At 38.7% G+C, this 21527-nt stretch overlaps 1 protein-coding gene across 6 annotated transcripts in view; it reads right to left on the reverse strand.

The window, feature by feature from the left end:
- rols (zinc-RING finger and ankyrin repeat domain-containing protein rolling pebbles) overlaps window positions 1-21527 on the reverse strand; it is a 377175-nt gene that overhangs the window by 19593 nt on the left and 336055 nt on the right. For 4 of the 6 annotated variants that reach the window (XM_074099452.1, XM_074099451.1, XM_074099450.1 and 1 more), the window contains 2 exons: window positions 1944-2351; window positions 1119-1232 (listed from right to left, as the gene is read on the reverse strand). In XM_074099452.1, the coding sequence (XP_073955553.1) occupies window positions 1119-1232; window positions 1944-2351 (522 nt within the window). Of the gene's footprint in view, window positions 1-1118; window positions 1233-1943; window positions 2352-9932; window positions 9962-21527 lie in introns of all 6 variants that reach the window. The other 2 variants (XM_074099455.1, XM_074099453.1) reach the window with 2 other exon arrangements.

The raw sequence follows: 21527 nt of genomic DNA on the forward strand, positions 1-21527 counted from the left end.
TCTAAATCGGTTCAGCGGTTTAGACGTTATTGAGTAACAAACATCTTTATAAACTTCACATTTATAATATTAGTAAGATAAGATACTTAACTTCTAAAGTTTATCAGTCATTAAAAGTTAGCGGTTTAATATTTCTGAAAATACTTAATAATTTGACGGTATTTTACCACAAGTGCTTAGCTGAACACACTTTCATTAAAAATCAGTTTGCAGTTAATACTCAGGGGCAAACATCGCCGCAAAGAATGCCCCAAGCTATTTGTATTTCTATTGATTATTTTCATTTAACAAATATTTCGTTTACAAAAGAAATATCTGGTCAAGGTGTTCCATAATTGGTCTTTTATTATACGTACATTTAAACTAAATTATGTAAGCCTCAGAACTAATATCAATATGTAATTTATAATCTTCATCTCGTATCCAATTATATCTTCCAAAGATTATAAAAACTCATTTACATATACAATTTTGAGAGCCATTCAATGTTTATCTACGGAGTCTTGTACATCGATTCTATCGTTATCGTTCGTGATGATCGCATTCGCCCACGAATCGATATGTTATTTTTGTCACCGATCCCTTATCTGAATTTTAGTATCGATTGTTCATATATCTTCATCTCAATAGTGACGAGTCATGCATGCCTGCGATATGAAGGAATTGACAACAAAAGGCAATGTTATAAAATCACAAGTCATTTTACGTGTCATAATCGGTGATGCTTTTATGTATTATATGCGGTGCCAGTTAAGTCGAGCTTAAGTATGTCGCAATTCATTATGGTATTCAAAAACAACACTCAAAACAAAATCCTCAAGCACTATCTATACATTAATACAAAATTCAAACACAAACAAAATGCAAAACGGGAACAACAAAACCGGTCTCGATAAATAGCTGTGCATCGAACGATCCGACTGTGAATGTATGCAAGCCTGCAGGCAATGAGTGCAAAAATCGAGCTGCACCGAGTGGCAGGGAATGCGGGCTCGATTCCAACTGCTAAATACCAAATTGTGAATCTATTTACATTAAGAACGGAACGTAATTGGGTATTTTGACGGTTTAATTGCTGCTGAATCGAGCCCGCGTTCTGTTAAGGACAATGTTATTGCCTGTCAGTTGGTTGAGCCCCTGCGGCACGGAAGAGTGCGCTGACCACAGCGACCTGATCTTATTGAAGACCAAGCTATGCCAAGCCGCGACCCGAGGGCCCTCTTCGGGCAGTCCTGTTGAACCAAGCGCCATATTTATGCTCTGTGACGATGCCAGCAAAGTTCACAGTGATAAATGCCATAGTTACCTAAGAATTACTAAGCGAATGCTAATGCCGGCAGAAACGAATGTATTAAAGCTGACAGATAGAAATGTTCCCACCGACGGGTAGATTAAGCGCAGAAATAAAGGGGCAAGTGCCGCGGCGAATTGAAACTAATAGTTTTCATTAAGAAACCGCAGCTGTGAACGAAGTATATTTCAATATGGTCAGAAATTGGGTGGACAGGAATGATATAATTAATGGAAATAGAAAATGTAACTGATAATGTTCACAGCCGGCCGGCCGTCTGCGCCCGCGCGGGCAACGTTGCAAAAGTGGCGGACTACCTAACCTCATAAATATCTATACTAGACAGACAACCGGTCCTTGACGGAACCCCTACGTACATCCGGCGGGAGGCACGTAGGCGCTGCTGTCGCAACTGTCACTCACATTTATTTACGAGCCGGGGATCCTCTCGGCTCTAAAAGCACTCAAATGGCCCGTCAGGAAAGTAAGAGCTGCGACGTCCAGTGAATGAGATTTCAAAGTTGCCGTAGAAGGTATCAATGAAGTAAAGTGTGTTGCGTGCGCAGGTTGCGCAAGGGTGATGCAAATCGGTGGCTACCACGCGCGGGCCCACAGGTATGCAAATGTAAAGATGGCGTGCGATAATGCTTACCCGAGAGAGGCACGTGGTTTTCGGAGCTGTGTCGCGATGCTCGCTGCGCGAACGGGCTGCGCAGCGACTTGGGGCTCAGGAAGAATCTTCTCCTCGTGTGAGGAGGGGTGGGACAGCTTTGGACTAAATTGGTGGGTTGTTTTGGGGGTTTCGGGAGTCGCATAGGGGACTGCCAGTCGTCCTGCCGTTGCGGGGAGGGCGTATAGCGCTCCATAGCTGGTCGTCGCCCCTGGCTGTTTCTAGCGCAGATCGGGCAAGCCTCGTTCCGGAACATGCAGGCGTAGCATCGTTCGTGGCCACAGGTGTCAATCAGCTTTCTCTTTTTACCCTTGTCAAAGGGCATGTTACAGCTGGGACAGTTGGTGCCTCCAGTCTCGCTTTCCAGTAGCTGTCTGATCGCAGCTAGATCTGTAACAAGGAGAGGTTGATTTAGTTTTAATGATCCATTAGCCCGTTTAGTATGCGAGCGCGGTTGTCGCCGCGCGTGGAAATCGATTTACGTTAACGATCCGTCGCGTTATTCTAGCGAGGGATAATGATATAATTCCTGTTTGTAACGACGTATAGACTGTCATAACAGATTATATGTGTATGTAGAATTGTAGATGGAATTTTAAGTGGAACCATAGCACGGAATTGTTGTTTTACACAGGTACATTCTTACGTTCTACGACGTCGTAAATAACATATATCCTTCGTGTTTACATTTCGTCATTAAGAGATGTGGAAAGGCTACTCTCGAGGGCTTAAATCAACACTTTCAAATTAAGAGTTCAGTAAATCAAGTGTCTGTAAACGAAGTAATTAAATCTCGCCGTTGCCTCACGAAGCGGAAGGGTTCACACAAACCGTATAAAGTTAACGTGTTTGTGAGCGTGATAGACGGTAGAGGGCACAGTTGGGATTTCTGTTTGGTTCGGTAGCTTAGTAAGGTTGTGTGGTTTATATGAACCTGTATGAGGTGGATAGGTTTGTGAAATTCACCATCTTTCGTATTTATTTTAAGCACACGCCATGGCCAACTTTCATGACAAGTGACTTTCATGACTACTTAGCACAGGCCTCCTCTTAGAGTGAGATGCCTTGGGCCGTATCTCCCAAGCGGGCCTAGTATAAATTAGGAACATCAAACACCATCGATGTGCTTCGATTTGTCTGGGGTTCCATGGTTAAGTATTTAACTTAAAAAATCTTAGAAGATGAGATCCCGATTGTGATACATTTTAAACAAACCGTATCTACGTTCAGTGACAGTGAAAGATGTATCTGCCGTCAAAAAAATTGAAAATGTATCCATTCAATTAGTTTTTAAATTGTGTTACCTCTTGAAGTTATTGTTTACTAGCCGTTAAGTAAACAATAATTTCAAGAGGCAAGAGGAGGTAGGATTTGTTTATCGATGTCCCGTGGAAACTATATGCAATTTCCCGGGATAAAAACTATCCTTGTCCTTGTTGAAAAAATGTCTTTTCCCGTGACTCAAACTCTCTGTATACCGAATTTCATCTAAATTGGTTCAGCAGTTTAGACGTGATAATGTAACAAACAAGCAAACAGACTTACAAACTTTCGCATTTATAATATTAGTGAGATTGATATCAACTATTCCACCTCTTCCCAATGGACCCTCAAGCTAGCTGCCATCAATCCATTCAGATCAACTCGTTTTAACTGTTGTCTCGTAATAGTGACAGTTGACAGCGGGAACAAGTATTTTTGGAAAGGTCACAAAATGAAAGCGACTGGCGCCCGCGCGTTTTGTTTACGAGATGTATTCTTGCTTGAGGTTTGAGAGTTTGACTTCTCGATGGTTTACTGCGGGAATAAAATATGTCCGATTAGTTAACATTGTACAGGACGCATACTTTTTGTTACTTTTTTATGTTTGTTACCTCAGAACTCCGTCATTTAATGAACCGATTTGAACAATTTTTTTTGCTTTCGTCTAGGAATGTCTTCAATGAGGTTCCATAAGCACCAAATCAGGATCTGATGATTGGATCTTAAGGAAATCGAGGGAACTCTTCAAATGTTGTAGGGACACCTATAGTAAATTGGATATTTTTAGTAGTAACTCGTGCATTTGCTCTTCAAAATCATCATTGTAGTGGAACTGATGATGACCACAGTTGACCGTTGGAGTTACTACTCAATAACAATTTCACGGGTTGAATTTTAATTACTTTGACACAGTTGCTAAGAAATTTATGCTTCTCGTAATGCATATGGTAAAACTGATGGTGAAGCACCAGGACTCCTCAATAATGAACGCCTCTGCATTGAAAAAAGCAATCTTTCGTAAAAGGTGACGTGCAGACAAGCACGAGCCAGCAGGAGTGATTGAAGCCCAATATAAAGTGCGTAGATGAGATAGATGACTATAGGTCCACTCCTGCTGGCTAGTGCTGAGGCACCGACCGACTTCAGACTGGTAGAAAATTACTTTCATGGTTTTTGTAGTCGGTTCAATTTTTCTCTTAAAGGGATCTCTTCCAGTTATCCTTTAAGTGTTAATTAGCCTGTATATTAATTTCTGCTTTCCGAAAAACCAATAGTCCAAGTTGGGCGTAGGTCAGTCAGTAGGTAATTTTCTTTTGATAATAATTACCTACTCGGTTGTACTGTGACTCTTGCTGCTTTCACCAGTCCTCATTAACTTTACATTAAATTGATTAATTAACGTCGTACGTAATAAACGTACTCGATAAATCCGTTAATTTATCGATCCTTCCTTCACTCAGCGGGTGTATTTAGTTTTAATGGCTTGTTTTATATTTGTTACTGTTGTTTTTATTTATCGAATTACTGTTAGAAACATACATTAATGTATGTTTTTTATGAATAGTAATTTATCAATTTGTTTTAGAGGGAAATGTGGAATGTGGCATCCTTTGAAAGGCTATTAAATTTAACTAGATATTTATTACACTAGTTGTTTTCTGTGATGCCGTCTGCAATGAATCTGTTTATCGCTATCCCGCGGGAACTATGCAATTTTCCGGGATAAAAACTATTCTATGCACTTCTCTCTTAAATTGGGTCAGAGATTTATGCGTGAAAAGGTACAGATGTTAGTAACATAAAAACTTTTTTATTTGACCGAACGTAATTTGTTGCTGGCCATCAACAATGTGATTGTAGTTCTACTTTTTTTAGATTAAAAAAAAAATGGTTGCTTTTCTGTCATAAGAAAGTTAACACGCATTTTTATTTCACAAATAATTTTAATGTTGTTATAAACATTTAATGGTCCTTCGCCTGTATATAATATTATAACCAGTGTAAAAATTAAGTGTAGCGTCATAGCTAACTGTATTTTTTAACAAGCGAGTGTACAGTTGTAAAAAATGTCTGTAGATAAATTGAGCCGCAGCAAAGCTTACTATAAGGGTCTAATCACGAGAATCGCGAATTATGTCGCCGATAACAAATATCAAGAACCTACTGATCTCGAAGTACGCATAGACCAGATCAATAAGGCGTATTCTAAATACTCCGATTTGAAGGCGGAGGTTCTCGCTCTAGAAGACGGCGCCAAAGAGCTCGAAGACTCGGACGAGACTGAGGAATTGTACCTCGATGTTCTCTCGCGAATGAAGACGGCGTTGAATGCCATGCGAGAGCCACAAAATATACAGTCGTCGACTAGATATGCGTCCGCTGAAAATGTAAATAATTATGTAAATAAATTACCAGCACTCGAAATACCCATATTCGACGGCAAAGATATTTGCAAGTATAGAGGATTTATTGATTTATTCAAGGCCGTCATAGGTAATGATAATAATTTATTGGATATTCAGAAATTATTTTATTTACGCAAATATCTATCTGCAGAAGCTCTAAATTTAGTTGACGGGCTGCCTATAGTCAGCGAATCTTACACGAAGTCCTTAGAGCTATTGGACAAAAGGTACAATAATACCTGTATCACAATAACAACTCATGTAAACAACATCCTCGACATCCCTCCACTATCTCGAGGGACGGCGGCGGGCCTGCGTGCGTTAGTGTCTGCGGTTCGTCAGAACGTCGGCGCGCTGGAGAGCTTGTCGCAGCCGGTGCACGCGTGGGACATGGTGCTCGTGCCCGCGCTCTCGCGCAAGCTGGACCACTACACGTGCCGCGCGTACTTCGCCGATCGGGACCAGACTAAATTGCCTACTTTACAAGACTTTCTAGCATTTTTAGAACGCAGAGCTTGCAGTTTGGAGGAGAGCCATAGGGTAGAAAATAAGATGCCTGTAAATAAGGTCAGTTCGAAATATCAATGTACAAATTTAGTTAATAATATTGAAGTTGTCTGTAAATATTGTTCATTATCTTGTCATAAGTTGTACAAATGCCAACGCTTCATTATGCAAGCCGTTGAAAATAGATTAGACTTTGTAAATAAAAATAATATCTGTAAAATATGTCTAAACAAACACGCCAACAAATGTAAATTTATATTTAAATGTGCTCATTGCAACAGTAAGGAACATAACTCGCTCCTGCACTTGGAGGAGCAGGCGCAAGTGTCCGCGACGGTGGGCGCCGCGTGCGGCAGCGCCCTAGGCGCGGGCGCGGCGGTGCTGCTGCCCACGGTCATCGTTAATGTTAAGGCGAGTGATGGACAAACCCAGAAGGTAAGAGCTTTACTTGACAGCGGGAGCCAAACCTCTTTCATAACTGCTGATTTGGCTAAAGCGCTGGGTCTTCCATCATTCAAGCGGGAATTTAGGATCGTGACCGTAGGACAGCAAGCGCAGAAAGTTGAACGTGCTGTCACTGTAAATATTAATTCGTTGTGATCGGGTTATTCTGCAGAAGTAAATTGTTCTGTTGTTAAAAATATAACTTCGCCGATTCCTCAAGTAAAAGTCAATACTGCGGAGATTAATATTCCCAGTCACATTATGCTTGCTGACAGTACATTCAACATTCCTGGGCAAATTAATATGTTACTAGCTGCAGATGTGTTATTTAACGTCTTGCTGCCTGAGCGAATAACGTTAGGCTCCGGTCGGTGCGTGCTACAGAACACAGCTTTAGGTTTTGTTATTTCTGGGCAAGTTTATGCGCCAGTATGCAGCAATATGTACAAGAGTACAGGAAGTGAAAGTCAATTTGTAAATACTATTCTTAAAAACTCTTTAGAAACGGACTCTGTATCAAATCCTCATTCAAGATCAACTGTAGAGCAATCCATCGCTAGTAAAATGTCTCAAAATCCCGTCACCTTGAATGACTATAGATTTCAGGTGCCGTTGCCTTCCAAAGCTTCAATAAATAATCCTCGTATAGATGAGGCGTTCACAACAGCATTGCAGCGATTGAATGTTTTGCAGAAACATTTCACTACAGATCAATTTATTAATGTGAGGAGTGGAAATATATTTAAAGAATATCTATACTTAAGTAACGTCGTAATTAATAATTTACTTCAAAATAAATTTATAACGTCTTAACATCTGGTAATTGCTTAATATTGTACCAATTTCGTTATTTTTGTTGCCATAGTTTTCAGAAAATTGTACATACATAATATACTAAAAATCATACATAAACATTATTTAAAAATTAAGCACCAGTTGTAACACCCCACAATATTTATTATTTTTAAAAATTAATCGCATTTATTTTGTATTTTTATCTTTCCTGTGGTGGGGATATTTATGTTAGTAACATAAAAACTTTTTTATTTGACCGAACGTAATTTGTTGCTGGCCATCAACAATGTGATTGTAGTTCTACTTTTTTTAGATTAAAAATAAAATGGTTGCTTTTCTGTCATAAGAAAGTTAACACGCATTTTTATTTCACAAATTAATTTTAATGTTGTTATAAACAACAGACATACAGACAGATAGTTATTTTCTCATTTATGATATAGAAAATGGGCTCCTAGACGGGCCATATTTTCACTGCAATATGTGGCCGGCAACTATTGGTGTCCCTGTCTAACATTTGAGTAAGAGAGGGACACCAATAGTTGCCGGCCACAAATTGCAGTGAAAATATGGCCAGTCTACGAGCCGCTTAAGAAGGGATTGAACGAACCAATTTGAATTTTGTATTTTTAAGGTGGAGATTTATTAAAAATGTAATTAAAAATTATCACATAATTAGGTAATTCATATTATATTTTCGAAATAAAAACACGTAAACTATGACAAATACTTCACGTCAGAAAGCCGCCATGATTAAATACGGAATCAAATGGAGGTATCCTATAAAAAAGATAATTTGATAGGACTACAGACATAATGTAGAAATAGATTCAGTAAGTGCATCGTATTGAATGAGAAACGAACGCATGTATTTTAATATCGCGGGATTTAATTTTATTATGAGACTCAGCAAAACGCGAGATTGTTTTTATGCGTTTGACTACAACTATGACTAATAAAATAAGTAAAGGTTAACTCTAAGATGGAGCTTGCCTATTAGATGCCCATTAGATGTCTATTTATCTACGGCTAGGTGGTCCTTGCTACTTTGTCTGTTAACAGTTCGCTTCGAGCTGCTCCACGGAAATTAACCTATCCTAAATAATATGTCCTTTCCAGAGGATCAAAATCTCCATACCAAATTAAATCATGATAAGTATTTTCAGCGTGAAAGCGTACCTACTGACAAACAAACACACATTCGCATCTATAACATTAGGAAAGATTTGAAAATGGTCAGATTAAAGCGTACAAGGAGTTAGCTGTTCGGCTGAAACGGATTTCTAATTTTCATCCAGTAAGTCTAGTTGCATTATCTATTCTATAGCATGTCTGTGGGTAGTACATTAGTAGACAGTTATTTCCAAAACAACGAAGGAAAATAATCACCATCTCACCTTAATAGGGCACAAAAAATGGATAATGACTCGAAAATTGATGAGATCTCTTAACGAAAATTATTTGAGAAATTCTTCCATAGTCTGACCTAGAAGCTAACAAAAACCCCACAAAGATCCATTCTCAACTCTATCGCGTTTCATTTTAAGGTAGAAAATTACACGGCTATTTTAATAACTTGATCTCACACGCTAATGTTTTTTTTTCGCGGCTAATATGTGAGTCAGCGTCTGACCAGCCAGACACAAACCCGCTTACCAAGCAACTCCGAAACGACAAATACGATCGCTTTGTTTCGTATAAAAGCAACATTTTTAAAAGCTTTTAGTAAAATTTTGCTCGATCGTGGTACGGGGTCTGTACTTAAAAATCTGCAATATGTTTCATGTTTATTGCTGACTTATCTGCGTCTGATAGAATGAATTGGCTATTGTGCTACTTAAGAATTAGAATTCAAATTTGTTTAACGTAAGATTTTCTAACTGTAATTTAGTTTAGTATTTACGAGTATGCCAATTTTGACTACTGTGTGACCCCACGTGGTTTATGGCGTGTGAAATTGTTATTTAGAATAATTGATGCCGACGCCGGATTCGCGCTGTCATCGTTCACCACCATTACGTCTCAATATATCGTTTCTAGAATTTTTTTACCGTACAACGGCAAAAAACTACTAGACACTGGCAAAATTGTCCTCCGATGGACAGAGCCATATTTTTTAAGAAGAAAAACAACATTAGAATAATTGATGAGATTTTAATGTGGTTTATTGATTCGATAGGATGTTGAAGCAGTACATTAATCAAAATGTATGATTATACTAGACAGGTTCATAGCATATTAAATTGGTATATAAAATTACGGTTTAATGACGCATAGTGTCACTTAACTGGCTATTGAAGAGAAATTGTCTATGGTCGAAATTTTATTCATTATTAAAATATGCTATAATATTATTTATTAATATTATGATAAGCAAGTTTGCTATCATCGTTTGAAAATAATCGTTATCATTAAATTAAATATTTTAGATTAAAGTTAGAATTATTATTATATTTTTTTTAATTATTACCCAATTAGTGTTTTCTTCTGAATAGTTAAATAAACCAATCCCATAGTCTTAGTAAGATGTCTGTTAGTTTGAATCGCAATAACTTACAAACAACGGAGCGATCTCGCGCGATGTACCTACAAGACAAAAACATAGATCAATTTGGACATGCTCTTGCCATTTGACAGATGCAAATCGAGATCTCACCTGTCACATTGATCTATAGATCGGAAAGAGATCAAGGCGTGCGCACGCTAGATAAAGAAAGTAAAATTGCTAGTCCCTTCACTATGTATTGTATGTATGTAATGTAAGTAGGTACCTAACCACATAGGTAGTAAATAGGTGTGAAATTTGCGCTGCTGTAGAAAAGTGAGTTCTAAGTCCAAGGATTTGGGTTGAGGGTGGATTGACTCAAACAGGACTTTTTCTACTAATTACTCAGAGAATTCGATGTAGTGTTGTATGTTGCAGGTGGTAGGACCTTGTGCAAGGCCCGCCCGGATTGCTACCACCATCTTGCTCGCTAATCCTGCCGTGAAGCAGCAGTGCTGGCACTGTTGTGTTTCGGCGTGGAGAGTAAGACTGCCGGTGAAATTACTGGCACTTGAGGTAATCCCATCTTAGGCCTCTAGGTTGGCAACGCATCTGCAGTCCCCCTGGTGTTGCAGGTGTCTATGGGCGGTGGTGATCTCTTACCACCAGGAGATCCAGTTGCTCGTTTGCCATCCAAACGAATAAAAAAAAATGGATACCTAACCTGAAATTGTAAATATAAAAATTCGTGGTCTTACTTTTAATTAAGATGCTACGAGTATATTCATTAAAAGAAAAACTTATGATTGATTCTTTTGATCGGTATCGTAAAATTAGAGCTGGTCTTTTTTACCATTTGGCGGGTTCATCATCATCATCATATCAGCCGTAGGACGTCCACTGTTGGACATAGGCCTCCCCTATGAACTTCCAGTTGCTTCGATTGGTAGTGTCCTGCATCCACCTTGAACTTGCTTTAATCAGGTCATCCGTCCATCACTATGATGATATGACTTGAACACTGGCACTAATTGTCACAAAATAATTACCATTACTCCAAACAAGCATCCTGGCCTATCCAGGATAACGCGCGATCAGCGACACTACGAGAGTGTTGTGTGTCCATTGCGCGTTAGAGACGTACGCCACTCAGTGGTCACCTTGCAGCACACGCAATGAACAAACAAAACATTGGTCGCATCGCCACTCTCGTACCTATTCGTGAACAGACCATACATCCATACAATAAATCGCACTCGGCTTCTAATTACCGGTTATTAATTATCATGCTTCATAGCCAATAGCCATTGACATAAATCGCTATCGCTCATAAATAAGGCCGATTGCACATTTATCAGCAGAGAAATCGCCATTAATATAAAGCCTAGTGCACACGTTGAGTTGTCATGTTGAGTTTGTTATCGTCCTATCGACCTTCTGCATACAATCGGCCAAAGTCACTGTTCCCAGACCCAGAGCTCAAAATTCACCTCTTTAGCAATTTGAAAAATATTTTTAAATAATTTATCAGTTAATCAAGCACAGTTCCATTGCTCCCACGCAAAATCATCAAAGTGTCATAACATAAAGACATCATCATTAATCGAAAGCCTAAATATTTTCTTGATCTGTAGCATTCATTGCATATATTATCAATTCGGGCATACAAATTGTTTTCATTGCCATACAACTTTCCATCACAATCTGTAATACTGAAGGTTCAAAAACCATCACGCTTGCTGAGTCTCACATTTCTCCAGCTGTGAAAGTGAGGTTCAACTTTAGATTATTGGAATAGAGTTGATTATGTACCGGCACTTGGCTTTGTATTTACCATTTATGTAGACGATATGGTCAATACTTGGTTTCATATTGCATAATCGGACCTTGACTAATTTTGACGTCTGACGAGCTATTCTAATACATCAAAGAATATTTAAATGTAGAATCCGATATATATGAAACTTTTATTAAGAAAATATTAAGAAAATACAAAATATCCATAGGACAAAACTACTATTAAATAAAATAACTAAAACTAAAACTTTAATTAAAAAAGAGAGGTGGCCTCTTGGCATGGTGCCCATTCACGCAGGCAGCATTCCCGCGTTGAACTGCGATTAGATTCTTTGCGCGAGAAAAGCTGCCGGCGCGAGGGTTGCCTGTTGCCTCCCTTAACCTATTGCTGAGATCCCTGTGTAGCTCCAGCGCACCCTTACCCCAAGGACCTAGAGTCTCGACGACGAAAGCAAAGAAATGATATTGGGCGCCGAGACAGCTATATTTTGTGACCTTGAGGCGTTCCCGGGCGACTGCCGCCGCCCCCGCACATTTGGTAGTTGCTGGTAGGTAGGACGCCGCCAGGGTGTCTGTACAGGTAGCGTCCCACACCAGCGCATGGCCAGTCTTCCAGGGTATCAACGACATTCCGTCAGGGCGCTTGCCATCGCTCCGTAAAATCTCCGATATATATATATATATATATATTAGATTTGTTTCTTTTCTTTTGTACAATATTAGAATTAGCAGCGAATAATAGCAAAACTTCTTCATCATCGTATAAGCTGTAGGACGTCCACTGTTGGACATATTCCATTTATTAGCTTTTACCTCAAAAGCATAAATTCCTTGTAGCGATTCACCGAATAGCATTTCACCTCGGACTAACAAAATTTCAATAGAATCTTGTACTTGACGCAATTTTTCGCGTAGCTTTTTACATTAGTATAAATAATTATTTAGTAGCATTTATTTTATTCGACTGGATGGCAAACGAGTAAGTGGGTCTCCTGATGGTAAGAGATCACCACCGCCCATTAACATCTGCAACACCAGGGGTATTGCAGATGCGTTGCCAACCTAGAGGCCTAAGATGGGATGCCTCAAGTGCCAGTAATTTCACCGGCTGTCACTCTCCACTCCACACCGAAACACAAGAGTGCAAGCACCGAGCAAAGATGGTGGTAGCAATCCGGGCGGACCTTGCACAAGGTCCTACCACCTGCACTGCATTTTATTTTTCGTGTAGTATTTTACCATAGACGCATTTCGCCGCGATCGATGTTTGCTTGGGACTCTAATTAATTTGACGCGTTAATTGATGTTTGCACTAAAAAACACTAATACAAGATCTAGGTGAAATGCGAGTAAAATTTATAGCTAGTAAAAAAATAAACTTTTGTGACACAACGCTATTTATTAAATATACAATCGAGTGAAATGCGGTTCGGTGAATCGCTACAAGGAATTCACGCTTTTGAGGTAAAGAACTAACAAATGGCTTTAATATCATCATCATCATCATCCCAGCCTATATACGTCCCACTGCTGGGCACAGGCCTCCTCTCAGAACAAGAGGGCTTGGGCCATAGTTCCCACGCGGGCCCAGTGCGGATTGGGAACTTCACACACACCATTGAATTGCTTCGCAGGTTTGTGCAGGTTTCCTCACGATGTTTTCCTTCACCGCAAAGCTCGTGGTAAATTTCAAATGTAATTCCGCACATGAACTTCGAAAAACTCAGAGGTGCGAGCCGGGGTTTGAACCCACGACCCTCTGCTTGAGAGGCGATAGGTCAAACCACTAGGCCACCACGGCTTTAATATGGCCGCCTTAAAATCTAAGGCATTTATTAGGCAAGCGCCATTTTAGTTCACACCTTCGCTTACAGCTTTGATTGTGGTCAAACGCAAGCCTGTAAAAAATAGTTTACTTATGTCTACTCGCTACAATATTTCACTGCGAATAGAGTAGCATTAAGTCCGACAAGCGGATTAAAACATTAACTACGTCTAGACGTGTCTGTCGCAGCGGTTTAATCTATGCCCCATACTGCGTGTTAAAAACCCTGGACAGGCGTGGGCTTGACGCGTGCACTTACCGGAGTCGAACCTCAGAGTAAACAACAGCTAACTTAGAGTATTGAACAATCCGGAGAAGTACGACTCCAGGAAAGAAAGCGGTTTCAACAAAGTTGCATAAGGACGTGAGATTTTTAAAAACAGTGATTTCTTCAGAATTGATACGAGTAACATAAAACTAACTAGTCCTGAAATATATCCTGAATAGTTTACAGTTTTAGAAAAAATATCGTTCGTCTATATGAAACATGTTCGGCGAAAAGCCAGGATCTCTAATAAACAACATTTAAACAAAGATTCAAAAAGGGTGTGAGTGTTGCAGTAGAAGTGTTTGTTCCGACCACTGTCGCTGAAAAGTGGTCAAAACGTTGTAGTTCGCCATATTGAAATTAGGTAGATATTTCTGAATCGAACAAAGAAACCCGTATTATAATTATCGAACCTGTTCTCTTAGATTTATCTATAATATAAAACATAATAAAGGTAACTAAAACTACATACAAACTAAAACTATAAATAAAAAAATTGCCCAAAATCACTGCCAGGTGGTAAGGTGCCCAGAAGGCTGGCAGCATTACCTACCACGCTGTATGGCAATGCTTAATCTTTGTGCTAAGAAAAAGCCAGCCCTCTGGTCACCCGAAGCCGTAATCAATTTGGACGACAATGATTTATAAATATTAAAACCTGTTCTAAAAATAAAAATTGGAATCTCATGTAGAAGAGAACAGAGAGCCGGACAGACAAACAGATATACACAAGCATTCTTACCCAAGCTGAAACGGAACCGCTTCGCTCGCGCTTAGCGCTCGAGCAGCCATTAGTGAAATTTGCGAACTATTTGCGACGTCATGTAGAAAAGTCTGTCGCTTTTGATTGGGCCAAGGCATAGGGAACTCGTTGTGGGCATCTCCGGTTGGTTTAATGCTCTAAGACTATTAACTCCAGTTGACGCATCTGCCGTGGGAACGCTCCACGGTTTAATTGGTTCATTGGAGTTTATGGTTTGGACAAATTAGGTGTTTGAAGAACTTCATATGGTAATGTTGGGTGAACTAATAGAGTTGTTTTAATTTTGGAGATGTGTATGTTTTTTTTTAATTATCATAATTAGTTGACCGGGAAATGTAGATTTAAGAAATATCCAAAGAAACTTAGAAAAGTAGAAAAGTTAGGAAACCGAAGTTTGTCATTCACAGTTGAATATTTAAAAAACGGCTGAACCGATTTTAATGAAACATATAGCTCAGAAACATCGTAAGGAAACACACTTTCGCGAAAAAAACGCATCGAAATCAGTCTATCTATTTCAGATCCACCATGCCACAGACAGAGCAACAGACATTGGTGTCAAAATAACTCTTTTTTTTGTACTGGCGGTTAAAAATAAAATACGTCTCACTTCTGAGCACAGCTTCCTCTCAGATTCAGGCTTAGGCTGTAGTTCCCACGCTGACCCAGTGTGAATTGGGAATATCACACACACCATTGAACTACTTCGCAAGTGTAGACAGGTTTTGTCAGATTTTTTTTTTCATCGAATAGCTGTTGGTAAATTTCAAATGGAGTTTCGCATATTTAGGTAAACGGAAAATTTAGAAGTTTAGTGTCTGTCTCGAACCCAGGGCCTTCTGCTTGCTTAGTTTTTGACTACCGACGCAAAAAGAGGGGTGTTGTAAGTTTGACCACTATAATATATGTCTGTGTATATGTGTGTGTGTGTGTGTGTCTGTCTGTGGTACCGTAGCTCTTAAACGGGTTGACCGATTTGAATGCGGTTTTTTTATTTGAAATCAGGCATCCTGGCAATTGTTCTTAGACATGTTTCATCAAAATCGCTTTAGCCGTTTTTTGAAATAAGTATTGAACTTTGAAGGTTTTTTGTACATCCTACACCCGACTGTTCGTCGAGGCCTGTACTAATCTAAATTTCATTCATACCAGTTCTCGCTTTTGCTACTTCTCGTACTGTCATTCTTTATACAGTATATTTCTTTCATCCATCATATCTGTTGCTCTTTTTGTGGGTAGGATTCCCACCTACAAGCGTTAGGTTAAGTTAGGTTATATCATTCAGACCTATGCGTCTGTTTTAGACGAATTTTGGCATATTGCCTGCGAAAATCGTCTTCCGTAGATGGGGCAGTTCTATTCTAAAACCGGCCACGTTTACGGCTGACAACTGTTGTGAAAAGATTTATGCAAAACTGAAGCAGGTTTGGATATTTAACTGCAACGGACTGCAGGTGAAAGTGTATTGGAGGAGACGGAGCAAGCGACTAGATGCAAGCGGTAGGCACGGAATACAATTTTATCTTTATCTTACCATAGCATAAAATGGCTAAAAAGCTAAGTCAGTCAAAATTAGCCAAGCGAATTAGCTCGTTGAAGTGACAATAGGCAGGCCAATCAGCACAGAAAACATAATGGCCGTTGGAGCCGAAAAGTTCTCGAATGAGACCGCGGATCGGCAAGCACGGCGTAAGACGTTCAGCACTGAGGTGCCCGGGTGACCTGTACCGTACCCTTAGTGTAAGTTTTCGGTAACAAAATACGTCTCGATCGCGTTCGCGTTAAAATCTCAGTTTGTATGGATACACGAACATCGCAAACGTTCCGCTAGAGGCACTGTTCGTGTTTCCATACAAATTGAGATTTTAACGCGAACGCCATCGAGACGTATTTTGTTACCGAAAACTTAAACTAAGGGCACTGGTTAAAGCCACGTTCACGGTGGTTCCGCCTGGAACGCTTATAACCGAAACAACTGGAGGTTTATGGGGGGAGGTCTATGTCCAATACTGAACGTGCTACAGCTGATATGATGATAATGATGATGTTTAAATAAGCTATGGTCATGCCTCTTACAACTTGACACTTGAAGAACAAAGTTCGATTCCGTAAACCCGTCCGCTGCTGATATAATTTCCACTTAACACTGAAACCATAACCGTAACTCGGTCGCGATCGTGACTAACTTTTAACAATTCGTAACCGATCTTAATGTTAGTGTTACTTTCGAAACTCGAAGGTAAGTCGATATGTCATCTCATATTTTAAGAAGCTTAGACTTAGGTTCTTAACTAAGGGACCCTCTACATCCCTGAAAAGTATATTTTTTATCAATAATGTATTTTTAATTTACTTTGTTTTTCTAACTTTCATTCTTAACAATGATGGTCTTTCCGAAAGCGCTGGTAGTATAAAAAGTGACATTTAAAAGAGCCCTTTGCAGCCTACTTACAAGATAAAAGTTGTTTTAAGCTTGATTTAATTATAATTTTTTAATGTTGAAAGTGTTTTTTGCGATACCTAATTTTATTCAAGACTCTTTATGGAAGAAACACCTATACTACAATGTGCGTTTGTCCTATTTCGATACTTATTTTTCATATCAGAATCATCGTCATCTCGGCCTATATACGTCCCAATGCAGTCCATAGGCCTCCTCCCAGAATGAGAGGTCTTGGGCAGTAGTTCCCACACGGGCCCAGCGCGGATTGGAAACTTCAAACTATCGAATTTCTTCGTAGGTGTGTGCAGGTTTATCGTGTTCCTCTATCCCATGGGAACTTATGTCTTTTTCAGGTCTTCAAACTATCTCGATACCATATTTTATTTATAGCAGTAATGTAGATATAGCTATTCGTGACGAGTTATCAGACAGACATAAAGACAGAGTTACTTTCGGATTTATACTTTAATTAGTAGCGGTATTTCAAGAGATAAATTATGTCGTCGACGGACATTTTTAAATATATTTTTTGTTTTTAATTGTTAATTAGTTGTTCTGTAAATGTCTGTGCTGTACGAGTACTTAAGTATTTTAATCGATTTTTTTTGTGAACTAAAAAAAAAAGAAATTGCAAACTTCACGACTAAAGACGTAAACAAACAGCTTACTTAACCAAAACAGCGCAAATCATGATAAAACAAACAAGCTGCAACCAAGTCTAAACGCGTGACGTAACGTATACTTTACACGATTAAAAGTAAAAATAAATCAAACTGCGAACAATTTCACTTTAAACTTAAACAGTTCAGCCAAAGATTTAACTTGTATTGTGTTTATTTGCCGTTTTGTTGCCTTTTAGAAACAAACGCGGTTAGAAGATTCCAATCTTCCTCAATCGTGAGGACAAATTCGAACATTCGCACGAATTGTTACGACAGCGCTTCGTGCGACTTCGTGCGGGTTCGTGCGATACTCGGCGATGCTATCAGGGTGTCACCGATCAGGTGATAAGGTAGATGTGCAGTGTGGATTCGTAGTACCACCGTAGTAATTTTTACAAGCTTATTTTGTAGCGATTCAAATTCGAATATTTAAAATTTTCGCTTGCGGGACTTTCATTCGTAATTCTAAACAAATTAGGGACTTATAATCACGCTTCTTATATTGTTAAGAAGTAGCACGTGCCCACGTGGTTTTAGCAATAGGTATAACTAAAAGGTGACTAAACGTGGTTAACTTGGCATGTAAACTGAAGGGATTAATAACATGAGACACAGTGAATGTTTCATTGTGTTTTAAAATTTTACCGTTTAAAAAGAAAAAAAAACCTTGCAAGCACGCGTCAGGGCACGCGCAGCGTTCGATATTAAATATGTTAAAAAAATGCTTAAAGAGCTGTGCAGCTTCCTCGGAAAAAAGAATTAGCTTACCTATTCAGAAAGAAAATGCTGCGACCGTCTTTGGAACCTTGTCTAAGGGAACTCCTTTAAATAATTTGTTTTAGTTTTCGTTTTTTGTACTATAACTACGATAGTGTTGAATGTATATAGATATGAATGTATATTTGACGACCGGATGGCCAAGTGGTTAGAGAACCTGACTACGAAGCTTGAGGTCCTGGGTTCGATTCCCGGCCAGGGCAGATATTTGTATGAATAATACGAATGTTTGCTCTCGGTCTTGGATGGTTAATATGTATTTAAGTATCTATTTATCTATAAAAGTATGTTTATCCGTTGCCTAGTATCCATAGTACAAGCTTTGCTTAGTTTGGGACTAGGTCAATTGGTGTCAAGTGTCCCGTAATTTAATTATTTGTAAATTTAATATCGTATGTATGTACAGCAAATGCTTACTTGGCACTTACAATGTAAGTTACATTAAAGCGTAAGATCCCTGTTAAAATCAATGTAAGTAAACATCGATCGATAGCTAAGTGTTACTGGGCTATAAACTGTTATCTTAACATGAAACTAGTGATTTAGTTAGCGCAACTACAAAGCTTAACTCATCGTCTTACATGAAACGCTACAACAGGTATGCGGCATCACTTTTAACTGACAGTTTGTAAAAAGAAGTTAATGTACAGATTTATAATTTTTGAAAACCGTCTCAGTTTTAAGTTATTCAATTTAAAGTTTTTCCAAGATTGATCAAGGCCCAATTAGTGACTTAAAAGAGATATTTGTCCGAAATTTTAGTAAATTATAAAACTAGATATACTTACCTTCATTATAATTATGTTATCTTTCGAATAAATATAAACCTAATTATTAGTTCTTATTTAATAAGGAACCGGCACAAGAATACCTACTCAGAATCAATTAAGGTAGACGCAATCATAAAGCATCAATTAAGGTAGACGCCCAAATGTTTTTTTATGGATTTACAGTTTTATTAAGTTGGCAACACTCTCTAGGGCTCCTGAGCGTATGTTAGAACGTTCCTTTATTTTTATATTTACCACACAAGCTTCCTGTCCTACTATGTGTCATCACTCGTAAGTCACTTAACTAACTCACTTCAGAAACGTTTCTCGTAACTTTTATCACGGTTGTAATCGTCAACTCGTCGAGTGCAAAGTTTAATCAAGATGGACTTGACCGCAAACAAATAAACCTTGGGCTTCCCACGCCACGAAAAAAGTTTTTTTATCAAAACGTAAGCTTCAAGGAAATTTCTCATATGTTTACTTTTTTTACGGTACTAAGAGTTACATTTAGTTCGCTCGCTAATCGTGGCTTTCATAAGTAATTAAAAGTGCTTGGACATAAAGTATGTTGACATGGTCACGGCGTTCTACTTTTAGCTGAGGGTTTAATTATACCTAAGTAAATTGTCGGATAGACTTACGACTAAGTTCGGGTAGTTACGCTTTTTACTCCTGTGTGGTAAAACGAACTTAAGCGACATTTGAGCGAATAGGCTTGACGAGATATGCAAATATACTCGTATGACTATTTGGCCCTTAAGAACCTAAATAATTATATTACGTACTTTCCTAGAATGATAAAAATATTAGCAGTGAATTGCATGATAGTTCATTTCACTATGATATAAGTAGCCATTAGCAGCATATTTGTGAAAAAGTACGACATAATTAAACATGTGAATAAAAGTGGTCGGATTTTAACCATAGCCAAATAAGGCCTCGTTTCGTTACTCACTTACTAGTGATAAAAGCTACTGAACTATTGATCAAATTTAGCAAAAGGGAAGTTTGTATATTAAGGCATAAAATACATATTTTTTGGAAAAATTTGGCATTTTTATCAAGTGACAACAAATTTGCACCATGTGGATCATTCAAACATTTTTATAAAATGTTCCCAAAATATTTCAAATTTTTTTTAAGCGAAAAAAAAATGAGTTGTAACAGTACCACAGTCCCTTTCGTTCACACGCCCCGAAAAACATCGCAAACCGTCACGAGGATGCCACTAACCTCCGAAGTCACTAACCGCAGAAATAACGTTACGTTCACGTTATCGCCGCAGTAAATTAGTTCCACTGCATCGGCCAAAACGGCAGGGAGCGCCAATAAGCGTTTGTGACTCGGAAACAATGGGATTATCCGTTTATGTCAGTTTTTATTAGGAGGTCGACGACCCTTGTTTAAAAATTACGCGGCTTAGGTTTCTGGGGGTCATTGAAATTGGCAATTGGACTGAGCCGATGCCAGTTTTTTAGGGTTCCGGAGCCAAAATGGCAAAAAAGGAACCCTTTTAGTTTCGCCATGTCTGTCTGTCTGTCTGACTGTCCGTCCGCGGCTTTTCTCAGGGACTATCAATGCTAGAAGTACTTTTGCACGGATATATATGTAAACTATTCCGACAAAATGGTACAGTAAAAAAATAATTTCATAGGGTACCTCCCATAGACGTAAAGCGTGGGTGATTTTTTTTCTCATCCAACCCTATAGTGAGGGGTACGTATAGTTAGATAGGTCTTTTAAAACCATTAGGGGTTTGCTCACACCTCGACACAACGATTTTTCGATTCAGTTATATGTTTGCGAAATATTCAACTTAAAAGTGTAAATTTTCATTAAAATCGAGCGTCCCCCCTCTAAAATCTAAACCGGTGGGTGGAAAAATTTGAAAAAATTCAGGATGGTATTAAGTATATCAAACTTACAAGGAAAACTATAACGGCTAAGTTTGCTTGACAATTATTAATAGTTTAAAATAGCAGCCTAAGGTATAAAATATACCTAAACTTGGAAGATTCCGTATAAAATACGAAATCCTTAGAAAAATATTACTTAATTTTTTCGTAATGGCTACAGAACCCTATTTTGGGCGTGTCCGACACGCTCTTGGCCGATTTTTAACCTTGGACGCCACGGTCGGTCACAGACGACAAAAACAATTCTGAATATCGTTCTACTATGCGCCACTAAATGACGCCTATGGCACGATTTTCAGCTGTCGTGTTGCCGACTGTGGCGTTCAAAAGTTTAAGGAATATCAAAATAATTTGGCCCCTACCATTGTTAGATATGTAAGATGGTTATATACGGGGAAGATGGGAAAAACACCGCTTACATTTGTAACCTAACGCTAGGTTTA

Source organism: Choristoneura fumiferana, chromosome 16 (genome assembly GCF_025370935.1).
Source record: "Choristoneura fumiferana chromosome 16, NRCan_CFum_1, whole genome shotgun sequence".
NCBI classification, from domain to species: domain Eukaryota; kingdom Metazoa; phylum Arthropoda; class Insecta; order Lepidoptera; family Tortricidae; genus Choristoneura; species Choristoneura fumiferana.